The following is a 25,291-nucleotide window of genomic DNA, read 5'->3' on the forward strand; positions in this document are numbered from 1 at the left end:
TACCACATCCCAGAACAGTAGGCATGTCGTATGCAGTGTTGTTTTAGCTGTGTTGGTCACACGATATTAGAGAGACAAGGCGAGTGAAGTAATATGTTCTGTTGGTGAGAGAGACAAGCTGTCAAACTATACAGAGCTCTTCTTCAGGTCTGGGAAAGGTACTCCGAGTGTCACAGCTAAATACAAGGTGCGGACGGATTGTTTAGCCTAGGAAGCACATATTCTAAAGGGAACATTTAAGGTAGAGTGGCCCATTAACACCACAGCAGTCATAGGACAAGAAAGTTCATGATTTTTAGTGTCTATCAGAGTAATTAAATTCAGCCCCAGGCTCATCTTTTGAACATATTGTTCAGGTTTCCTGTGAGGATGAGGACTGGCAGGTCAGATATAGAGAGAGTGCTTTGTGAAAAGTATTCGCCCACTTTCCTGTGTAAGTTCATTTGAAGCGTAGTGATTGTCTCGTTTCATTCACATAATGGTTACTGGGGCATTTAGAACACTGAATGAGGTATACCACATTTTATGATAGGGATGTGTAGGGTCCATGGATCTTGAAAGGTCTGGGGGGGGGGGGAAGGAAGGGCTGTTGATCATTGTAGCTGTGGAGATGTCTGCAGTTTTTGCGTCTGTTCTGGCAGGGTCTGGTGCCACTTTGAGTAGGTGTGTTCTGGTCTGTTGGGACCTTGCTTATGATGATGAGCTGTGTAGAGGTTGGGAGGTTGTTGAAGGCCAGAAGTGGGGCTTCAGGAAAGATTTCTTTCAGGATGGGGTCCCCATCAAGTATGGGTTGTAGCTGTTTGATGATGCCCCATATGGGTTCCAGTGTGGGATGGTAGGTGACAATTAGGGGTGTGCTATCAGAGAGGGTTTTATTTCTGTATTGAAGCAGTTTCTCTTGGGGTATTTGGGTGGTTTGTTTCATGTTGCGATTTACTTCTCTGATGGAATGTCTCTGATGGTGAAGGAGTTTTGAGTGTGTTAAGGTATATATCCTAGACTTTCTCCTCAGAGCATATTCTGTGATCCTGAGTGTCTGGCTATAGATAACAGATTCCTTGATGTGTTTGGGGTGCTTACTGGACCTATGGAGATAGGTTTGGTGATCTGTGGGTTTCTTGTATATGGTGATCTGTAGGGTTCCCTTGTTGAAGCTGTTGTGGTGTCCAGGAAATTGATGCTAGTGTTCCAGAGAGAGTTTAATGGACAGTTGGTGGTTGTTGAAGTTGTGGTGGAAGTCTGAGGGAGTATTACCTGTCTATACAGAGGATAAAAATATCATTGATGTATCTCAGGTATGTCATTGATTTCATAGTGTATTTGTCCAAAACTACCACTTCAAGGCGACCCAGGAAGAGATTGGCATATTGGGGAGTCATCCTAGTACCCCAGGGCTGTTCCCGTGGTTTGGACAAAGTGTGTGTGTGTTGTTGAACGTAAAATTGTTACGAATGAGGATGAAATGGATGAGTTTGGTCATGTTTGGGGTGTATATCTGAGGGTTGTCCTGTATCTTGTAAATATTTGAGACAAGCAGCTATGCTGTCACTGTGAGGAATGTTATTGTATAGGGAAGTGACATCCATGTGGTAAGGATGGTGTTCTGAAGGAGGTGGTTAATGTTGTGGAGGAAGTCGGTTGTGTCCTGGAGGAAGCTGGCCCTTTGTGTGGTGGGTGGTTTGAGGATTGTTTCTTTGTGTTCTGATATTCCTACAGTAAGAGAGCAGTTGCCAGATATGATGGGTCTGCCTGGGTTCCCTTATTTGTGTATCTTGGGAAGCATGTAGAAGGTCTCTGATGTGTTTTTGTGGGGGATGAGTTTGTAGAGTTTTTCTTGGAGTTGTTTGGAGAATGCATTTGATGATATCCTTAAATTCCTGGGTAAACTGTGGTGTGGGGTGTCTTTGAGTTCTTTTTAGTAGGTGGTGTTGGAGAATTATTGGTTGGCCTGGTTAATGTAGTCATCATGATTAAGGACTAAGATGTCTGGAGGTTGATCACTATTTGGTGGTTAGAGTTCAGGGACTGTATATAACTACCTTCTCAGTGATGGAGAGATTGTGGTGGATGCGATGCTTAAAGATTTCAGTCAATTGTTTTCCTGAAGCAATCAATGTAATGAACAAGAGTGTGGTTTTGTCCACTCTCTATTGTCCAGTCAGATGATTCTTTTTTCTTACGGTTGTCAATGGGGACATGGTAATTATGAGTGGTGTCGTCACTGCTGTGAAAGAACACTTTCTGAGGCGAAGTCAGTGGAAGAATTCTTTTAGTTCTCCACAGGTTAGTATGGTATAGGTTCTAGGTATGTTGACAGAAACACTCTTCTGTCAGCATATCTGTGTCTTCAGTGAGGTTTTGCCAGTATGGCTATATAGTTTGGGGTATTTTGTTTGGTTTCCCCCCGTCCTCCACACACACCTTCTGACTGACATAGCTATCTTGACAAAACTTTGTAGTGTACTGCTGGCCTAAGTTGCATATCACATCTGATAATTTTTTAGTTATTGATATATCTTTTAATTTTGATTGCAATGTGATCACTAGTAGTTACAGTTCAAAGTTAGAAGCTTTACAATGGCTGTGATCTTTGAAAGAGGAGTCATCCTTACAAATTTACTGTTGCAATGCTTTTAACTGGTGTTGAGACAAAAAGTCTGGTAGCTTAAAAAGAGAGAGTTCAGACACCTTATGAAATAGTATCTTTTCATTGTATTTTAAGGTCTTTTTCAACAAATTATATGTTTAAGGGGGAAACTGCCACCAAACTGAGTAGTGAGAACTATGTTTGACACGTGCATTGATATAAATATATTTTAATATATATAAACAGTGAGAAAGCCTCATGTAGTGATGTCTAGCTACATAATATACTTCTTAAATGTTATGTGGAAAGTTTAATTCCAAAGGATGCCTATGGCATAACTGAAATGTAGATCCCTTCTAAGATGGAGGGCAGCAGCGACATTCTGCACAACAATGAAGGGGAGAGGAAATGTTGGCTATAGACACATGGGCAAATTCTATCTCTTGGGAAAAGTGTTATGGATGTTTAGTGTCAACATAGAGCAGTCAGGCCCTCCATGTTGTTTTAAATTATTTTTGTGCAAATGTAGTGCTAGTGAAAGATGTCATTGACAGCACAGAAGACCAAAATTCTCATTTTATCCACAGAATAAGTAATACACAAGCAGCAAATTACTAATGTTCTTATGCTGTTTGCCAACTCTGATATGGAGGAATGATTTCTAGGGGATAGAAGTTAGTTCATTTTCCACATTTTTTCAATCTGTGGTGTCTCTTTGATGGTCAGTAAGGATATCCATTCTTGTCAGTGTTTCAATGACGTTGTCCAGTCAGAGTGGAAGTTAGACTATCAAACTTATTTCACATAGGCCATTGAGCAAGGATTTAAGTTTGTAAAGGTCCAATATTTTCATTCTACTTTATGCAGGAAAGGTGCTTGCTACTTAATTTCCTGTATAAACATTTAGTTTTCATTTTACTACAAAATAGATAAATAAATTTAAAAAAATTAATCACTCATCGGAGCCAGAGTACCATTGTTATTTTACACATGCTGTAGAATTAAGTATACAGAATAATTTGTTCAAAGCTTTAAAAAAAGAAACGCAGTTTGTCTCTATAACTGTGATGCATGAGAAATCTCTCTTATGTATGAATTTTCCTGTCGTTTGAGGCTTAAAGGATACTGTTCATGAAAAGCATGTAAAATTAATGGGAATCTAGCTGTGAGATGTAAAACTATTTACATTCTAGACTTTATCTGAATCTCTTATGCACCATTTTTTTGGACAAAGGAATCGGGTGACTGTGTCTCACACTGTCACTTAAAATTAGTCTGCCTAGAGGAATTCAGCTTTGCAGCCCTGACTAATACATAATTTCACTCTTCTTCTGCAGTAGCTAAAGTGAGATTAGTCCTTTCTATTTTGAGGTTTCTTTAATGTTTAAATCCTTTGTCTTTTGGAAATCCAGTCATGGCATGGCAACATTTTAAATGAAAGTCGGCAGATTTTTGTTATCACCTTGGCTTATTATTTTCTAAAGATCAGTTGTGGTTTTTTAATATTCATCTTTGGATTTATAAGTGTAGTTATTCATGTTCAAAGCATATACTAATAAGGGTATTCAAGGTATCTTTGAAGGAGGATCATGAATTTGTTACAACTTTTTAAAATATTTATTGAGGATTTTAAAAGGAAATTTACATACTATTTTAGTAAATATCTTAAAACAATAAAAAATTTACAGCAAATAATATTCAGAAAAGCTTAATGAAATGAACAAAAATAAAAAATAAGGCAAAGAATGTTAATTTAGACTTTCTTAAAGTAAACATTCCTTTAAAAAAATGTATTAGGTACCAGACTCAGCTACCAGCTCAGAACCATACAAAAACATTTCAAGTCGTCAGACTTAAGACTAGAACACTAAATCACTTCACCAATTTAATTCCATATATGCTCTTTTACTTATTGGTATGGTACAAAAAAATTTTTTTTTAAATATTGAGGAGATGGCACACAGCAAATATATCTGAAGTAGGTTTTAGATTTCACTGCTGCCTTAAAAGTGCGCCATGAACAGGTGGGAAGATAGAAGAGAACACTCTAAACTTTCAGCAAACAGAATGAGGGCAAATATACAGGTTTGGAACCACACTGCTGTGCTCAACTTACAGAAGCATTTGAATGTGCAGGTAAACTGTTTTCAGGCTTAAAATATTTGCATTCTTTCTAAAATCAGAAATTGTCATTGGAGACAGCATCCCATTTCCTGTATATCATAAGGGAAAAGAATGTGTCCTTATGGTACTCATAGTTTGTTCTTTCTTCTCACCCACCATGTATCAGAAGGGATGAGAGAGACAAGCTAGCCGAACTAAGGTAGGGCTGAACACATCTCTGAATATGATTCCTGTTCTGAATTTGTCAGAATGATTGAACTTTAGTAAGTATGCAGATGCAGAGCAACAGTAGGGTATGAAATCACTTAGATCATGTGTAGGTTTGTGGCATCTGCACACATACACATTTGAATTGCTAGTGCCTGACTGATGCAAAATCTTTAATTGGAACTGGTGCAGCCCTGCTTCCAAAAGCAAGAAATAGGTGTAATATTCCCTCTGCTTATGTAACATTTGAATTTCAAAATAGTGGCTGTATATCAGAGGAGGCAGTTTATTGCATTAATTTTCTGCACCTTCATTTAGAAGTTCTCTCAAATGCAAAAAAATTAATTGAAATGTGCTCTAAGCTGTGTGAAAATATTTTTAAAATTCATTAAATGGATCAATTCTATTGTAGCTAGAAGTCTGGAATGAGAGCTAAAAAAGTTTGGCTTTTTAAACTTTATTAAATGGGTCACTCAGATTGAAACTTTTCCACCTTCTTGGAGGAGTTGTATGCCTCTTTTTCTTCACCTACAATTAACAAACTAGCAAAAGATTGGATAGGGAATCAAAAGTACTGCAAGTCTATTTCAGTTTGTGGTGTGAAACCTAAACCTGGTTGAAAAATGAGATTTTTTTTTTTTTTTTTTTTTTGCCTATGGAAAACGTTGACTTTTCAGTGAAGAATCAAAAATGTAAAATTTCAGCTGAAAACTAAAATTCTTGATTCAGAAATGCTGTGGTGGTGCCTCATGGATCTTTTACTTCAGATGCCTCATGCCCCTATTGTCTCTTATAGGCCTGACTCCCTACCTGGTTGGAATACATCTGCCATGATGCACCATGGTCCTCTCTGTTGCTGAGCTGCCATGATGCAGCATGTGTCCTTCGCCACAGTGCAGCATGGAAGATGTCTGACTGAGAAGAAAACGGGACATGAGACAACACAATGGCATTTCCAGAATGAAATTTTTTGGGTTTTGGCCAAACTTCTTCAGTTTTCAGCTGAAAACCAACAACTTTTGGGGTGTTAATTTTTTTATGAAAAGCCAATATTTTCAATGGAAAGGAGACCATTTTTGCAAAAAACTTTTTGTTAAAAATCCAATTTTCCCTCAAACAGTTTTGATAGAAACTTTTTGGCCAGCTCTCTTGATAACCCATTATATCTGGAGTTCTGTGTCTGTGCTCATTTCAGTGACTGCATGTTGGGGAAAAAATAAAATGCATATTGGTAACATAAATGTGGACTTATATGGGAGCACTTCAGTAAATACAAGTATTATATATTAATTCTGGACTCCTCACATCTGAATTTCACACTGCATATTTTAAATGGATGAAGTTATTTTAATATACATTTAAATAAATGGTTATGCCTAAATCAGAAATTACAGATATGATCCCACAACAACTGTAACTCAGCCACTTTGCACAACACACACACACACACACACACACACACACACACACACACACACACACACACACACACACACACACACACACACACACACGGTGTACCTGCACTTTGGTTGTGGTGGTGGTTTTGTGGGAGCCACAGCTTTGAATTTCCAGACCTCTTTTATAAACTTTCAGCTATAATGTTGTGACCACTAATTGGATGTCTTCAAATATTTTAGTTTCCTGTGACTGAAACAGTCACCATAGCCCTCCTTTTGACATAGCTGTGGGGAAGAGAGAGACTGACTGCAGCCCCTCATTCCCATAACCAGCATACAGGTTGTCCCTGTGGTATTGACCTTGCTGTATGGTCCAGATAACATTTTAAAATCAAAATCAAATCAATTTAAAAATAAATAAAACAAATGGTCAATTTTAAGCAGCGATGCTCAGAACTCAATTTCCAGGCAGAGTAAGGGATTCACATTCAATTTCCCAACTATGAACCACCTCCTATGGTTTTAGCTGTGGAAAGAAGAAACCTTTCTTTATTCAGACTATAGTGCAATTGAAATATTATGAGAATGAGTGCCATGATGCTGGGAATCTTGAAAAGCTGTTTTATGAGATTTTTGTCTATTTTTGGTGTTAAAAAAAAAGGGGGGGGGAATAGCTCATGAGATTTTTGGCACCATTAAACCTGGACACACTTTCTGTGTTTCTAGCTCAGACATTAGCCTAAATCTCATTTGGACATGCTTCTGAACACTACCTAATGTTTTCTTGGCTGTGTATGAAAATCAGAGAAAGGCAGAGGATAAGTTCAACACCAACCCTCCTGGAGGATATTTAAAGATCCTACAAGATGATCTGTGAAATTCACTGTATAATTGCATGCTACTACATAAGGAATGGCTGAGAGCTTTGTTGCCTAGCAGCCAAAGTTATACCTCCCAAACCACATGTTGTGATGTCATCTCTGAAAGGGAATAATATGGTCTGTCCAGAGACTTGCCATTTAAACACAGGTTGACATAATTATGAAAAGATGTTAGTGCATTACAGTTGTGTCAAAGTACATATTAGCTTCTGGTTAAAAAGCTTGGTTGGAGTTATAATTCAAAATATTATTTGTTTTTTCCTGATACAAAATACATATTTGATTTAAATTGCATCTTGTGTGATATAAATCTTCCTTATGCAATGTTATCTTCAGCATGGAGCAAGTTGTCTTCATGGATATTTTCCAGTTAACTTTTGTATAGTTAGAGTTCTGGGAACATCTAGTACCACAGGATTCTATTCCAATAGAAATAAAAAGTTCATGCTTGGGAGTCCATGTGAGCAAGAAATATCTCAGAGATCTTAATTTACAGATTGGTAATTAATACAAAAAAGGAACAATCCTAAATGCTGGTACTGAAAAGGATAGATTTTATGCAATGGATGTTAGTAGTAACAATATGTAGCACTTTATATAACACTCCACATGTTCAGAACACTTTAAACATGAATTCTAAAATAAATAGTGTAGGTTTCTTATCTCAAGGTGATTCTCTCTTCTGACTCTGCATCCCTAAATATTTTGATGAATGTGATTTTTTCTGATTAATTTAACTTTGTCAGGTATAAATGTTTTCAATTCTATATAGTTTCTTATGTGTTCATCAGTGTAGTATCTGAATTTAGCTTCAGTTATTGAATCACAGCTTTTAATTATAGTGGAAACCTGATTATCTGGAGGTCTTGGCTGTCCAAAGGCATCCAGTCAGAAGGTTTGGAAGTCCTGTGTTAGCCGTCTTAGAGAAGCTGATTGGGTGGACCAACAGAGCTAATGGGAGTGGCTGTCATGATCCCAAGGTTTACTGCATAGAATGTCATCTTCAGAGACTCCTTGCAGTTTCCTTATTTGTCAGAAAACATGCTCTAGAGGAATGAGACAGCACTGGCCCTGCAGCAATTGCAAGCCCCATGTGAGAGAACTGAATTCTGCCTAACCAGGGCTGCATTTATAGTCTAGCAGCTGAATAGAACAAGCCAATGATTTTTTGTTTAGGGTAATTTTAATTGGATCATAACTATAATGAGTACAATATTTAGCATATCAAAAAATGACATTCAGGTCTTGCTGCCACATGTTGAACAAACCTTTACTCTTAAGTAAGAAAATTAGGAACATCTGTAGATTCCAATAATCATTCCAAACCTTTCCCCACATCTTGAACTAAATATTTGAGGTTCAGAATTGCCTTGCTTTCTCCCTTCCTGTCACATCCCCCAACTGCTTTTACTTTACTATTGCTGTTCATTTTACGTGGAAGACATTCAGATACTGTGGTGAATGAGGATCAGTATAAAACACTAATCTGGATACATATTTTTCTTTTCTAATCTCTTTAAATTTCTATAGAAGGCAGTCTTCAAAAATTAATCAGTTTGGTGTTTAGGTGTTAACACTTTGAACTGTGTGGCTTTTGTAGATATATTCCATGGATTTTAATTACAGGGTGTCAAAGTAGATCACATACAGGTATTATAGCTATAGTTATTGCAACCTTTCCAGTATAACTCCAGGTTCTCAGAAAGTTGCCCATAAATTTCTGAAACTCCCCTTCTAGGATGAAATTTTAAAGACCTGTCCTCTGCTTAATGATAATACACCTGATGCATTAAAAACTACTGTGCAATCTTTCTTTGAGTATTTGTAAAATAGGGAGATGGTGAGTAGTAGAAAGTTGAAGTCTTTTAGGGAAATAGCCTTTAGAAGGCAGAGATGCTGTGTGATGTCCTTGTGAAAACTTGATTTTGAACACTATAAATTTTCATAGTGCATGTGCATGGCATTCCTAGTGCATGTACAAAATTTAAAAAATGTGAATTAAATAAACAACAAAAAATTGGCAGTAACTCTGCACTAACTACTTCAAAATTCTACTTGAGCTCCTCTTCACTGCTGCCTCCCCAATAAAGCTTGGGAGTGCAAATAGGCTTAGCAAGGTGCCCTGAATATTATTATACCTTCAGTTTGATGTACTAAGGAGCAGGAAAAGACACTGAGTCAAAGGCCTCTGATTGATAATATTCTGTTAGCAGTCCTGTGTTTGAGAGGAATGCTAGCTCCAGCAGTTGCTACAGAATTACATGGAGAGGAACTCACGAAGGTATGCAAGGTCCAAACTATGAAGGTGAAAGTCAATATCAAAACAGTCAGTGGGAAATCATCTTGTAACTACTTCTAATTATGCAGCACACGTGTAACACAAACTACTGAAATCTCCCACAAATGGGCAGCTGCATTCAGTACTACCTGTAAATTACTAGATGGTCTTAAAAATCTAATTTAGCATAGTAGCATTGCAGTAATTCATCTTAGAGGTAACAAAGGTGACTTTTGGGGGGCTCTGCATTCAAAAGCAAAGGTATTAAGCATAAATGATTAAAAGCTTTTTTGTCACTTGCTGCTGTTAAAATATCCAGAGCAACTGGGATCCAAGAATACCTCCAATTTACTAAAACAATGTCAAATTTAAATATATATTATTAAAAATAAATCAGTTGAATCTACTGCATAGAAAACTTTGACACACCTATTTCATATTATTTTACTCTCTGTTTTACAAAAATAAATGCCAGTTGGAACTTCTTGAACAGTAGTCAAACATGAGGAAGTGTAAGTTTTTTCTTAATTGACTGATCTCCAAGCCATCATTTTGCATTTTAAAGTTTAAAGAAATTCATGCCAAAACTTTTATTCCAAAATTTAACCTGTTGGTGATGTGTTACGAATATCTGAGGCTTAACTTTATACTGTACATAAGCTTGTCTCATATCTCAGTACTCTCAACTAAAATAAAAAATTGATTTAGAATGTGATAGTATCTTATTAGCAGAATATTTGTAGTTCAAAAGACACTTTAATTCTCAATCCATAATCTTTCAGTTGTTTATAGCTTTCCCTCAAGATTACTTTATTTTCAGCACTTTTTTAGAGGGAACAGTTAAAGGTCTGAGTCTTTGAGTGATCTAAGCATGAGAAAGTTTCATGATCTAAAAAAATGTAGTAATCATTTATATATGTGGCAATTTAAAAGCACAAATTAAGTAAATTGTGGTCTTCAATGAGGAATGTGTATGTTAGTAAGTTTAGATTTAGAAATATATTTAGGAAATAAAGCTACAGTCTGAATGAGAATATACATTTTTTACCTTGCCAACATTTGTATATTCAGGATAGAAATATTCAGATTATCTGCATGCAGGTTTTCATTCCATGGACCCTCCCAGGTAGTATTTTTCCCCCTTGTATATTCTCTGAAACTGCCTCAACCCCACCACTTTATTTAAGATGACAAACCCTTGTAACAGCACAAATACAGATCTGTTATAGTTGTGGGCTAATCTTCCACAAATTTTTCTGCTTTTCCAGTCGTTCTGTATTCGTTTGGAGCCTTTAATGTATGTAAAGAAAACAAAATTTCTAAAGACTGACTTTCTCTATTATGATACAACACTGTATGCAACATCAAAACAAAAATAAGGGTCGTGGTTGGGAAACCTGCTTTCTCGATGTGATCTTATGGCAGGGTTCCTTATGAAAGCATTTCATTGTTGGAATAGCTTCAGTACTGTTAGCAACAATATTACACTTTTATTACCCTCTGTACATTGGGACAAATAAAGCAATTACGAGTCTTAATGAATTATCAAAACAAATTGCTTACAAGATCATTGCAGTTCTCAGATTGTAATGTCTTTTTTGACATATTTTTCAAAAGTTTTCATGTACTATTTTTCTTTTTCTTTTTGTGCCTTTGTCCTTTCCAAGGTTATGCCTTTTTGCTGTTCCAGGAAGAAAGCTCTGTACAAGCGCTGATAGATGCCTGTCTGGAAGAAGATGGAAAACTTTATCTATGTGTGTCAAGCCCCACCATTAAGGACAAACCAGTAAGCAGTGTACAAAGTGCCTTGGCTTTTAACCAACCTGTTATTCCTCTTGCCAGTTCAAAAGCAAATAAATGTGCAAGCATTTTCCCTCTGGTGTAACTGTTAAACTAATTATGTTGGTGTTCCTTTATGAGGCTTACCTTCTGACGTTAGCTTAATTTGTTCAGAAGCTAATGCCACAGTTTAATTAAACTTTTATGTTGGTACTTCCAGTATCATATGCTAACAGAATGTGTCCTGTTACAATGTCATCTATAAAAATGAGTATACACTTTAGTTTCTTTGCCGATGTCTTTTTATTAACACCCTCCCCCAAACCCCATGATTTAAAATAGAAAACTCTTTAATAATCTAGGCAGCCTTGCCAGTACTTCATCTCTTTCAATTCTGCATACGCTAGCTAAGCAATTTATAATCTTGCATGTCTTTCACTTACTGTAGCGAGTCTGCTTTGACATAGATTTGGTTCATAAAAGCTTTATTAAAACCAATGAAAAACATATAGTTATGCACTTCTGATGACAAATGAGGAGTAGGATAATACCAGAAAGAAGGAAAACACGTTTTCCTTGCTGAGTCATTTTGCTAGAGCTAATCAAATTTTAACTGGATCCTTCTAAAAGGATTTTTTAAAATAAACATATATTCAGGCAAATATTCATTGCAATGGAAACCTAAATATGTTTTGTTTCTAGTATTGTTCAAAATGTGTTGCTGGTTGAATATCTGATACTTTTTAGTATTTTCCCCTTTTAATCCTAAATTACTCTGTATGGTTCCATTGACACTCCCTATAATCAAGGATGAACAATTATTCCTATTACTAATGAATCTGTTAAAAAATGAACTATTGGAAAAGATCTAGCTACTAAGATAATGTTTCTAAATTATCTAGAAAGTAAAGTGGCGTTGCAAATGAAACCCTGGCTTTTTGTATGTAAAAACCAAGCATTCTTATGTAGTCTGCAGTCAGAAATGAGTTGGTGGATAACAACTTCAGTGGCTTGCATGCAATGGTGAATTACATACAGTTTTACTTCAGCACAACTAGCTCATATTGCTCAGGATTGAGCTAGAGTAGAGATGTAATCTTATTAAACGAAGTGGTCCATCCTGTTTATAACTGCCAACGGGACGTTATGAGAAACTCTCTGGAATTGCTGTCACTGTGTTAAATCCTGTATATAGAGGATTTTTCCTATACTACCAGTTTTAAGTGGACAGGTATACGTAAAGAGGGGTGAAAAACTGTATCTGTGGTGTTGTTTTTAAGTCTGACTGTAATCTTAAGTAGTTGGTACTTTATACATTTATAGAAATGACAACAAATACCAACTGTCAGTTCAGGCGATTAGTGTAAAGCACTTCTCTAAACTTTCCAGTCCATGTAGCCTGGGCCTAGCTTTCTGTTTCAAGGGGTAATGTCAATCATTTACCAGCTGTTGATATCTGTAATCACGTGCACAACTACTAATTTGTCCATTCTAATTTTTTTTTTTAATTGGACACACTGAAGGGTTTGGGTTTCAGTCTTATAAACATTTAGTCAGTGGGGCTAGTCATGTAAGTAAAGTAATGTGTGTGCTTAATTTTTGCAGGATTAGGGCCTTAGTCTTTATGTAACTGTAATAATTAATATCTGTGTTAAAGTTAATATATTATATGCATAATCTTTCCAGAGTACTTATCACCAGATTCATATAAAAGGCTCACAGGGGCCTTTTTGAATCAGAAGATTAGACCTTGCATGGGTGAATGAAAACTGCAATGCAATGGCAAATTCAAATTATGCTTACGCATTTTGTTTATTCAGTGGGTTGTGGTGAGCAGGCTTATCCAAATGGCTCTTGAGCAGAGTTCTTAGTTTGGTACAATCTGAAGACTTTCTGTCCAAATGTCCACCATATGGCTGCTTAACTAGCTGAACAAGTGCATTTCCATTTAAACAATCCTCTTAGCTTCAACATAGGAATTAATTCGACTTCCTCTCCCCTCATTTTTCAACTTTTAAAATTGTTTGCAACTAGAAGAAAGCTCAATATTCAACCTGCATCCTTAAGTTCACACTATAAATGGTAAAGCTTTGAAGGTCCTTTTACATATTCCACTTTCCTAAAAAAGGAGGCTGGAGGGGAGAGCAGAGCAGGGAAAGAATGGGGTAGCTGCATTTGCGTGAGGAAATCTAACTCAAGCCTGGCCTCTAGAGGTGATAAATGTATTGTCCACCTTTTTCAAGTAAACACTGCAAGCCGTATCTTCTGAATACCTAACTAGATGATATACTTGCGTTGTTTTTACTTTCGCATTCTATCATTTTATTATTTTATCTTAAAAAATGAATGTCAATGTGAATCTAATCAGATTTTACACAAGGAAACGCTTAGCAGCAGTTTCTTAATTCTTATTCTTTTTGTAAGATAAGTTAGTAATGAGGTAAAGATAAAGTTGACATCTTTCTTTCAGGTGCAAATTCGACCTTGGAACTTAAGTGACAGTGACTTCGTAATGGATGGTTCTCAGCCGTTGGACCCAAGAAAAACTATCTTTGTAGGGGGAGTTCCACGTCCCCTCCGAGCTGGTGAGTAGAAATAGAAGAAAAGTTAGGCCAGACCGTACTGTCAGTAATTGAATTCAGATTCTAAAGACAATGATATTCCATCTGTTTCAGAGATTTTGCAGAATTTCTGGTTTACTGTCTAAGCATGTCAGTTTCTGCTGTCCTTTACAGTAATCATATAACTTCTGACTTTTGAAATTTAGTAGTAGTTAAGATAATGAATCAATTGTTTAATACTAGAAATTTAAGTAAAACTTTAAGGCTCAAATTTTCATAACGTCCTTGAATTTGGGTGCTGCGTTTTTTTAAGGTGCCCAATTCAATTAAGTACTTTAAGCTCCCACTGACTTAAATTGAAGTTGTGGTTGCTCAACATTTCTGAAAACCAGACCCAGTTCTTTAAGCTCTAATGAGGCCATTTAAAAAAAATTGGCCCTAACTACTTTTGTCTAGATTCTTTTTTAAGGCCTGGTATGAAGTGTAGTTCATATTTGAAAAATGCCTTCAAACAGTGAATTTAGAATTTTTCCAGGGCAAGCCAACCCATTTTTTGATATTATCATAGAATCATACATAGATGATTGGGTTGAAAGGGGCCTCAGGAGGTCATCTAGTCCAACCCCCTGCTCAAAGCAGGACCAAACCCAACTAAATCATCCGAGCTAGGGCTTTGTCAAGCCGCACCTTAAAAACCTCTAAGGATGGAAAATCCACCACCTCCCTAGGTAACCCATTCTAGTGCTTCATCACCCTCTTAGTGAAAAAGTTTTTCCTAATATCCAACCTAGACCTCCCTCACTGCAACTTGAGACCATTGCTCCTTGTTCGGTCATCTACTACAACTGAGAACAGTCTAACACCTAAAGGCTGCTATCAAATCCTGCCTCATTCTTCTGTTTTGCAGACTAAACAAGCCTAGTTCCCTCAGCCTCTCCTCATAAGTCATGTACTCCAGTCCCTTAATCATTTTTGTAGCCCTCCTCTGGACTCTCTCCAATTTATGCACATCCTTTCGGTCGGCCCAAAACTCAATGTGATAATGCAAATGAGGTCTCACCAGTGCCAAATAGAGGGGAATAATCACTTCCCTTGATCTGCTGGCAATGTTCCTGCTAATGCATCCCAATATGCCATTAGCCTTCTTAGCAATAAGGGCACACTGTTGACTCATATCCAGCTTCTTGTCCACTGAAATCCCCAGGTCCTTTTCTGCAGAACTGCTACCTAGCCAGTTGGTCCCCAGTCTGTAGCAGTGCATGGGATTCTTCCGTTCTAAGTGCAGGACTCTGCACTTGTCCTTGTTGAACCTCATCAAATTTTTTTGGCCCAATCCTCCAATTTGTCTAGGTCACTCTGTATCCTAGCCCTACCCTCCAGCATATTTACTACTCCCTCCAGCTTAGTGTCTTCTGCAAACTTGCTGAGGGTGCAATCCATGCCATCCTCCAAATCACTAATGAAGATGTTGAACAAAACCGGCCCCAGCACTGACCCCTGGGGCACTCTGCTTGTTACCAGCTGCCAACTAGTCATTGATCACTACCTGCTGAGCCTGATGATCTAGCCATCTTACTATCCATCTTATAGTCCATTCATCTAAGGCATACTACTTTAACTTGCTGAGATATTGAGATGTTAATTTGCAAGCTTCTAACATGAGTTTTAGAGTTTAATTTAGAACATTTTAAATCAATACAGTAAATCTTCTTCTTTTTTCTGAATCTTCTGGGTTTCTTGTACACTGACGGTATCTTTTACCTTTGACCAATATCTTGGTTGCTTATTTCAGACTGAATCCCTACTGCCAGTTTGTGTATTCACTATCTAAAGTATGACTTTTCATATTTCATTAAAGAATCTGAGAGAACTTACTAGTTATGCTATTATTGCACTGTCCACCTGCATGGAGCAGGAGTCTGTTTTGTTTAGTAGAATGACTCTAACTTGTGTTTTTTACACTAAAAACATAGAAAGTGGCATATACAGTCATCACTTAGTGACACTTTTGTATCAGACAAAAGTTATGTAATTAAACAAATGTTACTTGTGTTATGAATAACACCTCCTCCCCCCTCACAATTTGTAGTAGTTACTAGAGTTAGAATACAAATTTAGTTTACTTTTTTACACTGCACCAGGGAAAATGAAAATAACTAGTCAGTTTCACTTTCAAGGTTCTTATGCACTAGCACAACACATCAATGCTTGAATTGGTGTAGTCAGTTCGGGCAGGCAGAAAACCTTTGATGCCTCTTACACGGACCCATAAAGAGCTGGTTTTATGAAGGTTTGTTCTTCACTCCTCCACAAAAGATCGCTTCCCCCTTCCAGTTCTACCAGGAACCTAGATTTGCTCAGTGCTGACTCAAACAGGCTGACTGAGGGTTAATCTGTCCCTTTTCCATCCCTTCCTAACTACCCTGTTCTGTACTGCCTCTTCCCCACCCCAGACAACCTGTCCTAACTTGTAGATGTGTTATATGTTATAAAATATAATAGCTATATCCTGTCTTAAGAGTGGGAAAGAGCAGCAAGTGATTGCAAAAGGGGTCCCAATCAAGCAAATCTGTAGAGAGTGGTAGAGGTTCTAGAACCGTCGCTGTATGTTGGAAATATTAAGGGGAATGTTTCAAATCTATACAAATCAATGTATATGTTAAAAAATACACTTTTATAATTAGTTATTGTGTGGGGGTTGTTTTTAAAAAACCTAAGTTTGAGGACCAATTTTTACCTGATAGTGTCCTTTTAAGGTTTTTCAGTTTATTATTTATTATTATTATATTTGTATTATCATAGTGCCTGAAAGCCCTCCTCCTGGACCAGGACCCTTTGTGTTAGGCACTATACAAAAATGTATAGCCTCTGACATCAAAACACTTTATAGAGACTGCTAAATCCCAGTGGGCCCAAAAATTAGGTCTGGTTAAATAAAATAAAATATATAATATTTTAAAGGATTGTTAAAAACTTACTATTAATATTGTACACATTTTAATGAATTGTTTGGATTTAAAATATTGCTCTATGATGTTTTCAAAATTAACATTGCTGCAGTGAGTTAGTGCATGAGAATCTAAACATGGAACTGGCTAGAAATGGTCTATAAACAAACTAAAATGGGCTATTTTTCCACAAGTGGAGCTGAAAGCTAACATTTGTAACATAGATTAGGATGTTGTTTTTTAAATAACAAAATTTTAATCTGACAGTGTCCTTTTTACAAACTCACTAAACCATAAATGTCTATTGTCAGCTGTAGTGTAGTACTTTCTTGAAGTTGAACACATCACTAGTAAAATTGGTTCTTTGCCTGAATTTCTCTGTCTAGAAACTCTCTTAAGACTTTCTTGAGATTCCTTTCTAGGCACAGAGTTGCTTACTACCGGTTATGCCCATGCAATCAAACTAACTTGAAGTCTTAAAATCATGATCTGAGGACTTCAGTAACTCAGCCAGAGGTTATGAGTCTATTACAGGAGTTGGGTTGGTAAGGGTCTGTGACCTGTGATGTGCAGGGGATCAGACTAGATGATCACAATGGTCCCCTCTGGCCTTAAAGTCTGAGTCTATGAACATTTTACATAGTGCCAAAGTACTAGACTACTTTTGGTGGCTTGCCACTATTGCACTAATGCACCTTTGAGGACAAGAGATGTTTTCTTCTGTTTTGCATGAGATGGACTATCTGGTTTTTAAAAAAAATATATCACTGTTTTAGATCATTTTCAATTCCAGTTTTTCTAGACTATCTATGTAACCGGATTAGCTTCTGAGCTGTCAAGTTACAGGCTGTCAGAAAACGAGAGAAAATGTAAAAGAACTCTATGCTTCTGTTGCTAGATTTACAAAAAACCTTAAGAAATTACTGCTTTGGGGGAACCTCAAAGGCAACATCATTTGGAGAATCTAAATGCTTTCTCTTACTTATTCATTTTTAATTTTTAATTATCCCTGGTGACACACAGTGCACGTTTGACATAATGCAAGTTTCCATTCCATTCTTTATATATTCTCATTCTATGCTTTACTTTTCAATCATTTTTGCTGTCTCCTCTCTAAGGTATAGTCATAATTGAACCAAGGCTCAGAAAGTTAAGCATATTTTCCCCACTGATGTTTTTCTGTTGCTACTTTAGTACTAGTACTACATTTCTGAAATATCGGGACAAAAAAAAGAATTATGGAAAACCAGGTGTCTGGGAAAATATTTCTAGTGACCTTCCCAACAGAAGTTTATGGTATACTCTTGTATAGTACCTATATGACATATATTGATTGTAAACCTAAAGCATTCATCTCAACAGGTAACAAAGGAATATAGAAAGAGAAGTAGTAAGTTACTCAAAACTCCTTTCTCTCTGGTACAGGATTTATTCCTTTAAATTTATTTAGAAGTTCCTGCTTTGCTGGACTTTTCTAAATGGTATCTCTGGAGAGATAACAAGAGAGAGTAGCTACCAAACTGTGGTCAGTTTAGGAGATGACAGGTCTGTAAACCCAGATATCTAAATATCTTCACAGTACTCACAGTATGCCAAACACTGTTTTGCTTTGGTAATCGCACTTGGATTGTCTTTGTTTTCAAAGCCAAAGATTGTTAAGCTTCCCTTTACCCATACAGTTTGTTACTTCATATCATGAATTCAGTACATGTGGTGTGACAAGGCAATTAAATGACACAATGAACCAGATGCAACATATCATGTTTAAATTTTTTTTTATTGTTTTTTTTAAAGAGAAACCATTTAGTTTGCCATTAATTAGCTCCTCTCCCCATTTGGAAATGCTCAGACCTAAGGGATTTTTGTGACGCTGGTGTAGAATAGGTTTGTCTCTGCATATATATGGTATATAGGAAATAGATGATGGTGAGCAGTATGACTTCAGAAATATGATCATACTTTAAAAATGTGGTGTCATAATTTGAATGGCAGAAAGAAATGGAGCTAGAAGTGGCTTTTGATGGGTCATCCATAACGAGAACATTTCCAGTCATTCTGTCCACAATCATGTAATCAGGTTATACAGCTTCTGATTTGTTTAATATTATAGTTTGTACAAGTACTTAGTATTCTATAGACTGTTTTAATTAACTGTTGGATGTTCTGGCTTGCGTATGCTGTCTAATGGGTGCGGTTATTCTTGGAGTTACGGTTTCATTATGTTGTGTGTTGGTTTCTTCAGTTCTTGAGCAGCTGTCCTCTGAGGAATCATATATTTCAAAATTTTATTTTGGCAGTTTTCTTGTTTAGAATAGATAATTGCCATTTCTGTTTGTCATTCATTTGTGGGGTGTTCTATTAATTTTTTAAAAACTTAAACAACTAATATGGTGGTGCTAGAATATCTGACAATATGGAAAAGTTCTGACGGGAGTCAATGTCTTCTAAAAATCCCTCCTGTTCGTGGGCGGGGAGGGTTGTGGTGCGTGTGTGTGTAAAAACAATATATGCATGTAACAATTTGAATGATATAATATTCAATACATCATTCAAAATTACATATATAAATATGTATATAATGTACATAATGGTTGTTATATCAACATAACTCATTCACAAGTGAGAATACATTGTGGCAGGTAAGGCTGCAAAACTGTTTCCATTGCAACCCTTGTTCTCACATGCTTTTCTGAATCATTCATCTTTTGGAATTAAGTTTTCCATATTTGGTTTCTCCCCAAAGATGAATTTTCCTCTGAAAGTTTGAAGGGGATGGTGGGAGGGGACGGGGAAGAATAATTAGCTGTTTCAGTTGAAAGACTGAAAAAATCTTTTCCTCATTGGAAAAACAAACAAACATATTCTTTAAAAATCTGCTTCAATACCCACTTAAGTCTAAAACAAATATGGGAGCATTTCCATTGACTTCAGTAGATCAGGCCCTGAGTTAGCTAGAACAAAAATGGTCGATGTCTGAAATGTGGCACAGTCCCAGCCCTTAATTTAGAACATGATTTCCCAAGTCTGGGGAGTGTGGAAATTAGGTTTCATTTAACAAAATTAAGAACTTTTGAACTTAACTAGATTTTCATTCCTCATGTCAGTATATAAAGCTGTAAAGTGCCCAGTTTGGGACAGATGTGCTTACTTGACTGTGCATTTAGCTAATGGTACCCAAGTAGTTAGAACATGCAATTGTTCTTGCATATATTACAATAATTTCTAGTTTTTTCTTTAAAACAAAAACTCTGAGGAAATAAATGCACCTCTAAGATTAAGTGGTTAAAATGACAAGTCAGGAAATGCAAAAGCTGAGGTTCTACAAGCAATGCTAATTTGTCTCTTTTGTGTATATATATGGCTGTACTTTTATTTCTATTTTTCTCATTAACATATAGCTTAGTATGTTACTGTTTTTTGTCAGTAAACATATATCATACATTATACATAATGCAGTAGGGATGAGTTAACCTTACTGGGGGGGGAGGGGGAGAAATCTGTATTTTCTGACAGCGTAATTTGTAACTATTTAACCTTCACATTACACTAATGCACTTTTTGGAATCAAATGTAATATATAACTGATATGACACTCTGCTTGGGGTACATAACCGTATCCCAGGAAAACTTTTACTTACCACTGTCACCAATTTCTTTGCACTTTTAATATATTTCAGATAAGTACCCTTATATTCTTTGACCAAACCAAATTTCAGGTTCCTTTTTCTGTTTTTCTGAAGTACTGGAATTAGGGCAAATAGTCTATTTTTAAAGTTGCAGGCCATGCATAAAACCTTCTTAGTGATGTTGAGTCTACAATATTTAATAATTATTTTCTCACAGTTGAACTGGCAATGATTATGGACCGTTTATATGGAGGTGTCTGCTATGCTGGCATTGATACGGACCCAGAATTGAAGTACCCAAAAGGTGCTGGCAGAGTGGCTTTCTCCAATCAGCAGAGCTATATTGCTGCTATTAGTGCTCGCTTTGTCCAGCTCCAACATAATGACATTGATAAACGGGTAAGTAACAACAGCACAGAATGGAATGATTGCTGCTGCTGCTGCTATTGTACAGGAGCTAAAAAAGATCTTTTTAATTTTTTTAAAATCATGTGGGAGAAGATTGTGGGCTGTATTCTCCATCTCCTATTTACTAATTCTTTAAAAGCCCACTTGAGGAGCACGATGAAAATGATGGGCCTAAACATCTAGCTTAAGAAACTTTCATGTCAGAAGCAGGAAATAGTTGGCTATATATTTTTGGTTTGTTTTTGTTGTTTTGCTTACCTTTTTGAAGGTGAAGCATGGTAGAATTTCCTAACTTTGTTCTCTTCAGATGGATGTTCTTTTTTCTTGGATCTACAGTTGGTCAGTGGCTGGGATAGACCTTGTGGCTTCTCTGATGTTAGCACTGAGCAGGGAAATACTGCTACATCCCCAAAATATGGCTGGGTCTTGGGGTTCCCAAAAGTCAAGAGACCCATGGTCATAGATGTCACTGAGGTCAAAAGCATCTTGAGGCTTACTTACCTGTTAGCAAAGTACTATGAGATCCTCGAAAGAGAGTCCTATAAATGCAAATTGTTATTGTTACATTCATATAAAATACTGGGTCACAAATGACTGGGAAAAGCCATAAAGTGAATTAGTACGTTTCTTTTTTGTTGATGTCCTCCATGTTCAGACTTACATGAAATTATTACTTATCTCCCAAGAAGCCAATAATTTTTCTGGACCTCCAGACTTCATGTCCGATAAAGAATGTTAGTTTTGAGAAGCAAAAACTTCTGAAATTCATTATTATAATGGAGCAATTTCTTTGTATCATCTGAAGACAGATTTTCAGAAACTAAACTGTGTGTAACTATGGAACATTACTGCAGTCGCCTATGCAAAAACGCCAGCTGGGTGTAGAATATAGAATGTAGAATATGTCTATAGCTACTGAAACTGTATATCCAATTGTGTGTGCAAATTAGGCACATATTTCTGAAGACCTAAAACATTCACAGTAATTTAACAAAACACAATGTATGCTGCTGATACATATAATCATCATTGTGGGTGGCATCTCTTTCTGGTAGTGAGTGGGCAGATGTGGATTGAGTTTGGGAGGTTAACTCCACTTTTTTCTATTTTTACTTCTGATTAGAGAGGCACCAAAACCAAAATAAAATAAATTCAAAGTGCATAGTGTATCTATTTACATGAAGTTCTTAATACTAGCAGTAGTCTGTTTGACATGCAGGATGGCACTCTAGACCAGCTTGTTACAAGCAGTACTACTAGTACAATATAACTTCTCAACAAAAAAGTTATAGCTGTTCCAGATAGTAGTGTAATATAATTCACTAAGATAACTTTATTTCAAATAATAAAATTCACATTTAGAAGGTGAGCAAGATAAATCAGAGTAAAATGTAGACTTCTTTGCATTACCAAGTCACTTTCGTGTAACTTCAAGTCTCTTGTTTAACTTAATATTTAATGTTTCCTGAATATTTTACATTCATACCTGAAAGTTGACATATTTAAGCATAGCCATTGCAGTCTTATTTTTCCTGCTTCGTACAGATGATGTTGGAGAAATACAAACTATGCAGCTAAGAACAAAATTATTTGTAAGAAAAAACATATGTAGGTTGTACTTAGAGTTCTATTTAATGTATTTAGAACTATTCAAAACAGTCCTACTTTGACTGACACTAGAGGCATTATCCCATCAAAAATTTACAGAAGAAATTATCTTCCCCCTCCCTCAAGTCACAAAACTAACTTCTTATTAAGTTAGTCTTGACTTCAGCCCTAGTGCACATGGCTGATTTATTGAGGGTTGCAAACAGGAACATTCATGGGAAATCAGTCACATTATCAAAATAATTTATTATTAACAGTTGTAATAACTGTAGCGCCTAGGGTACTTGGGCTCCATTGTGCTAGGTGCTGTGCAAACAGAAGAGACGCAGTCCTTGCCCCAAAGAGGTTACAGTCGGAGCCTGTCTACATGGACATTTACTTTGCAGCAAGCTGGGGTGTGAATCTAGCTTGCACTAGTCTGCTACGCACTGAATGTCTCTTCGGCCTTCGCTGAGGTGCATTAACCTTTTGTTAGTGTGCATTGATCTAGTCCAGTTTCAAAGTGGACTAGATCAAAGCACACTAATAAACAGTTAACGTGCCTCAGCAAGGTCCACGCGGACAGTTTGCAGCAGGCTAGTTCAGGGTAGATTCACATCCTTATCTTGCCACAGCAAGTGTTCACATAGACAACCCCTAAGTAGAAGACAAGAGACAATGGATGATTACAGACAGACGGGAGTCTGTCACCCTTGTTCTTACAGTTAAATCTTTGTTTCTTTCAAAGAAATTTGAGACTACAGAAGCTTTGACATGATTGAAGTTTGATTTCATTTCTATCTTTGTTGTAAATAAGTATGTTTATGGTACCACTTGTCCCAGAAGAAAAACAAGTGATTCGGCTTTCACTTACAAGAATTGAGCCTGTACCCATAAAATGTAAAAAGAATATTTGCATCTGACAATGCAATTTAGTAATTTCACCCCAATACAGAAGCTGCAAAGGTGTCACGGTTGGATTATTTCTGAGATGTGCATGTAGTGGCCTCATGAGACAGATATTGTTTTTTTTTTTCTAGTCATTTTTTTAAATGATGAACCTGCATAACTTACGCAAACGTATATTAAACACTCAAAAACATACATTTTCTATCCCTTTCTCTCTCCTTGTCCATACCCACTGCAAACCATCACTCCACACTGTGACTCTTTCTCCTCACCCACCTCCTGTCACCCCAGTGGTTCTACACTCTCCATCCCAAAAAACAAAACTCAACCCATAACTTACCATGCGTTTGATAAAAGTAAGCTTGCTATTAATGAGCCATCTAGGTGTGTACATACATGTTTGAGTAATCATATGAATTTATTACTGTAATTCTTGTCTGCCCTTTTCCCTCATTTATATTACATGTTAAACTCTCTTGTGCCTTTATAACTGAATTATAAAATGTCTTAAGGACAGGGACCATGTGTTTTTATTTGTTCTTTGAAATGCCTAGCAGACTTTTGGCCAATGTAACAAACTGTACTGAAGACACCCGGTGTTATCATCCTAAAACAATGTTATCCCAAAACAATGAATTGATTCAAACAAATTTCTTTTTAACATAACATCAAACTCCAGTCTACCTCAGGGATGGAACTAACTAGAAAGGCTTGTATGTATATTCCAACAGTTACCCTTTTTTTTTTCCTGTTTGTTAAGGTAGACTAATTCAATTGAAAATACTTAACCATCTGGTGAAACTTAAATCTAACCACTGAAAATGAGAACCGATACATCCACAAGAGCTGTGTTTCTTTTTAATGCAGCTGACAGGAGACTTGACTTCTTGAAAATGTGAATCTATATACAAAATGAGTGAACTGGGTTGAAAATCCTACTGTGTAATTGCCAGAGCATAGTAATCCACCATGAAATACTTAGTGTTTTTTGTTCATATTTGCTACTCAAATCAAGGTTATTACCTTCTCAGTGAGAAGCAGTTGAAGCCTGGGTTTATTTTCTAGGGTAACAGAAAGCTACTTAATAAACTGAGGCTTATGATAAGATCCTAAAGTGGGTGAACCTCAAAAGTTGAAACTGACTCTCACAAATAAATGGGCTTTGTGATTTTATGTTTTGGGTTTTATATACTTATCAACATATTTCAGTAAATCAAAGTATTAATTCCTGCTTTGTTTGGCGTCAACATCTATACACTTTAAAATAGAAAAATCAAAATTCCTGATTTCAGAATGTGTTGCTTTTGAACTGCAGTATATTTAATTGAAAGAGCAATTGTAGATTTTTTTGGGCAGATATAAGGTATTCTACACTAGTGCTCTAGTAAAGTTAAATTTATATTGCACTGTGTAAGGTGACAGAGTTAATATCTGAAAAGCTTCCATTTCAAATTCTGACTTAAACACCAGGAGGCTGAGATAATATCTTTTATTGGACCAACTTCTGTTGATGAGAGAGACTGATATGAGAGAGAGCTCAGCTGAAGAAGAGCTCTGTCTTAGCTCAAAAGCTTGTTTCTCTCACCAATAGAAGTTGGTCCAATAAGAGATTACCTCAGCCGCCTTGTCTTTCTAATATCCTGGGACCAATACGGCTAGAACAATACTGCTTATGTTTTCAAAATTTGTAACCATACATGACATAGAGGTAATCTTTTGAAGTTCAATAGCAAGAAAAAAAAAAAAAGCTTCTAGTCTGCAAATGAATGGAAAATTCAGTGTTAAATCTGACTCATGCTCCTTTGTCACAAATGCACCCTATAAATGTTAGCCTTAGAATATAATTTCCTTGACATTGAGTCATTATAGATTTAACTTAAACATATTACTTTAGTGCTTTGTGAGATAAAATAGGGCATTGCAAGACTGAGAAAAATGACCATTCTAATGGTATTTTTCGCAGTGATGCCAAGTTAACATTTAAAATGTAAACTAC

The 25,291-nt window shown here is 36.4% G+C and overlaps 1 protein-coding gene across 3 annotated transcripts in view; it reads left to right on the top strand.

Annotated features, from left to right (window-relative positions):
• The window catches only part of CPEB3 (cytoplasmic polyadenylation element binding protein 3), a 166,498-nt gene that overhangs the window by 130,448 nt on the left and 10,759 nt on the right, over window positions 1–25,291 (top strand). For all 3 annotated transcript variants that reach the window (XM_067552878.1, XM_067552879.1, XM_067552881.1), the window contains exons 8-10: window positions 11,145–11,263; window positions 13,727–13,841; window positions 20,609–20,790. In XM_067552878.1, the coding sequence (XP_067408979.1) occupies window positions 11,145–11,263; window positions 13,727–13,841; window positions 20,609–20,790 (416 nt within the window). The remainder of the gene's footprint in view (window positions 1–11,144; window positions 11,264–13,726; window positions 13,842–20,608; window positions 20,791–25,291) is intronic.

The sequence above is a fragment of the Emydura macquarii genome, unplaced genomic scaffold, assembly GCF_026122565.2.
Source record: "Emydura macquarii macquarii isolate MOO-44397 ecotype Brisbane River unplaced genomic scaffold, CSIRO-AGI_Emac_v2 contig_1390, whole genome shotgun sequence".
Classification (NCBI taxonomy): domain Eukaryota; kingdom Metazoa; phylum Chordata; order Testudines; family Chelidae; genus Emydura; species Emydura macquarii.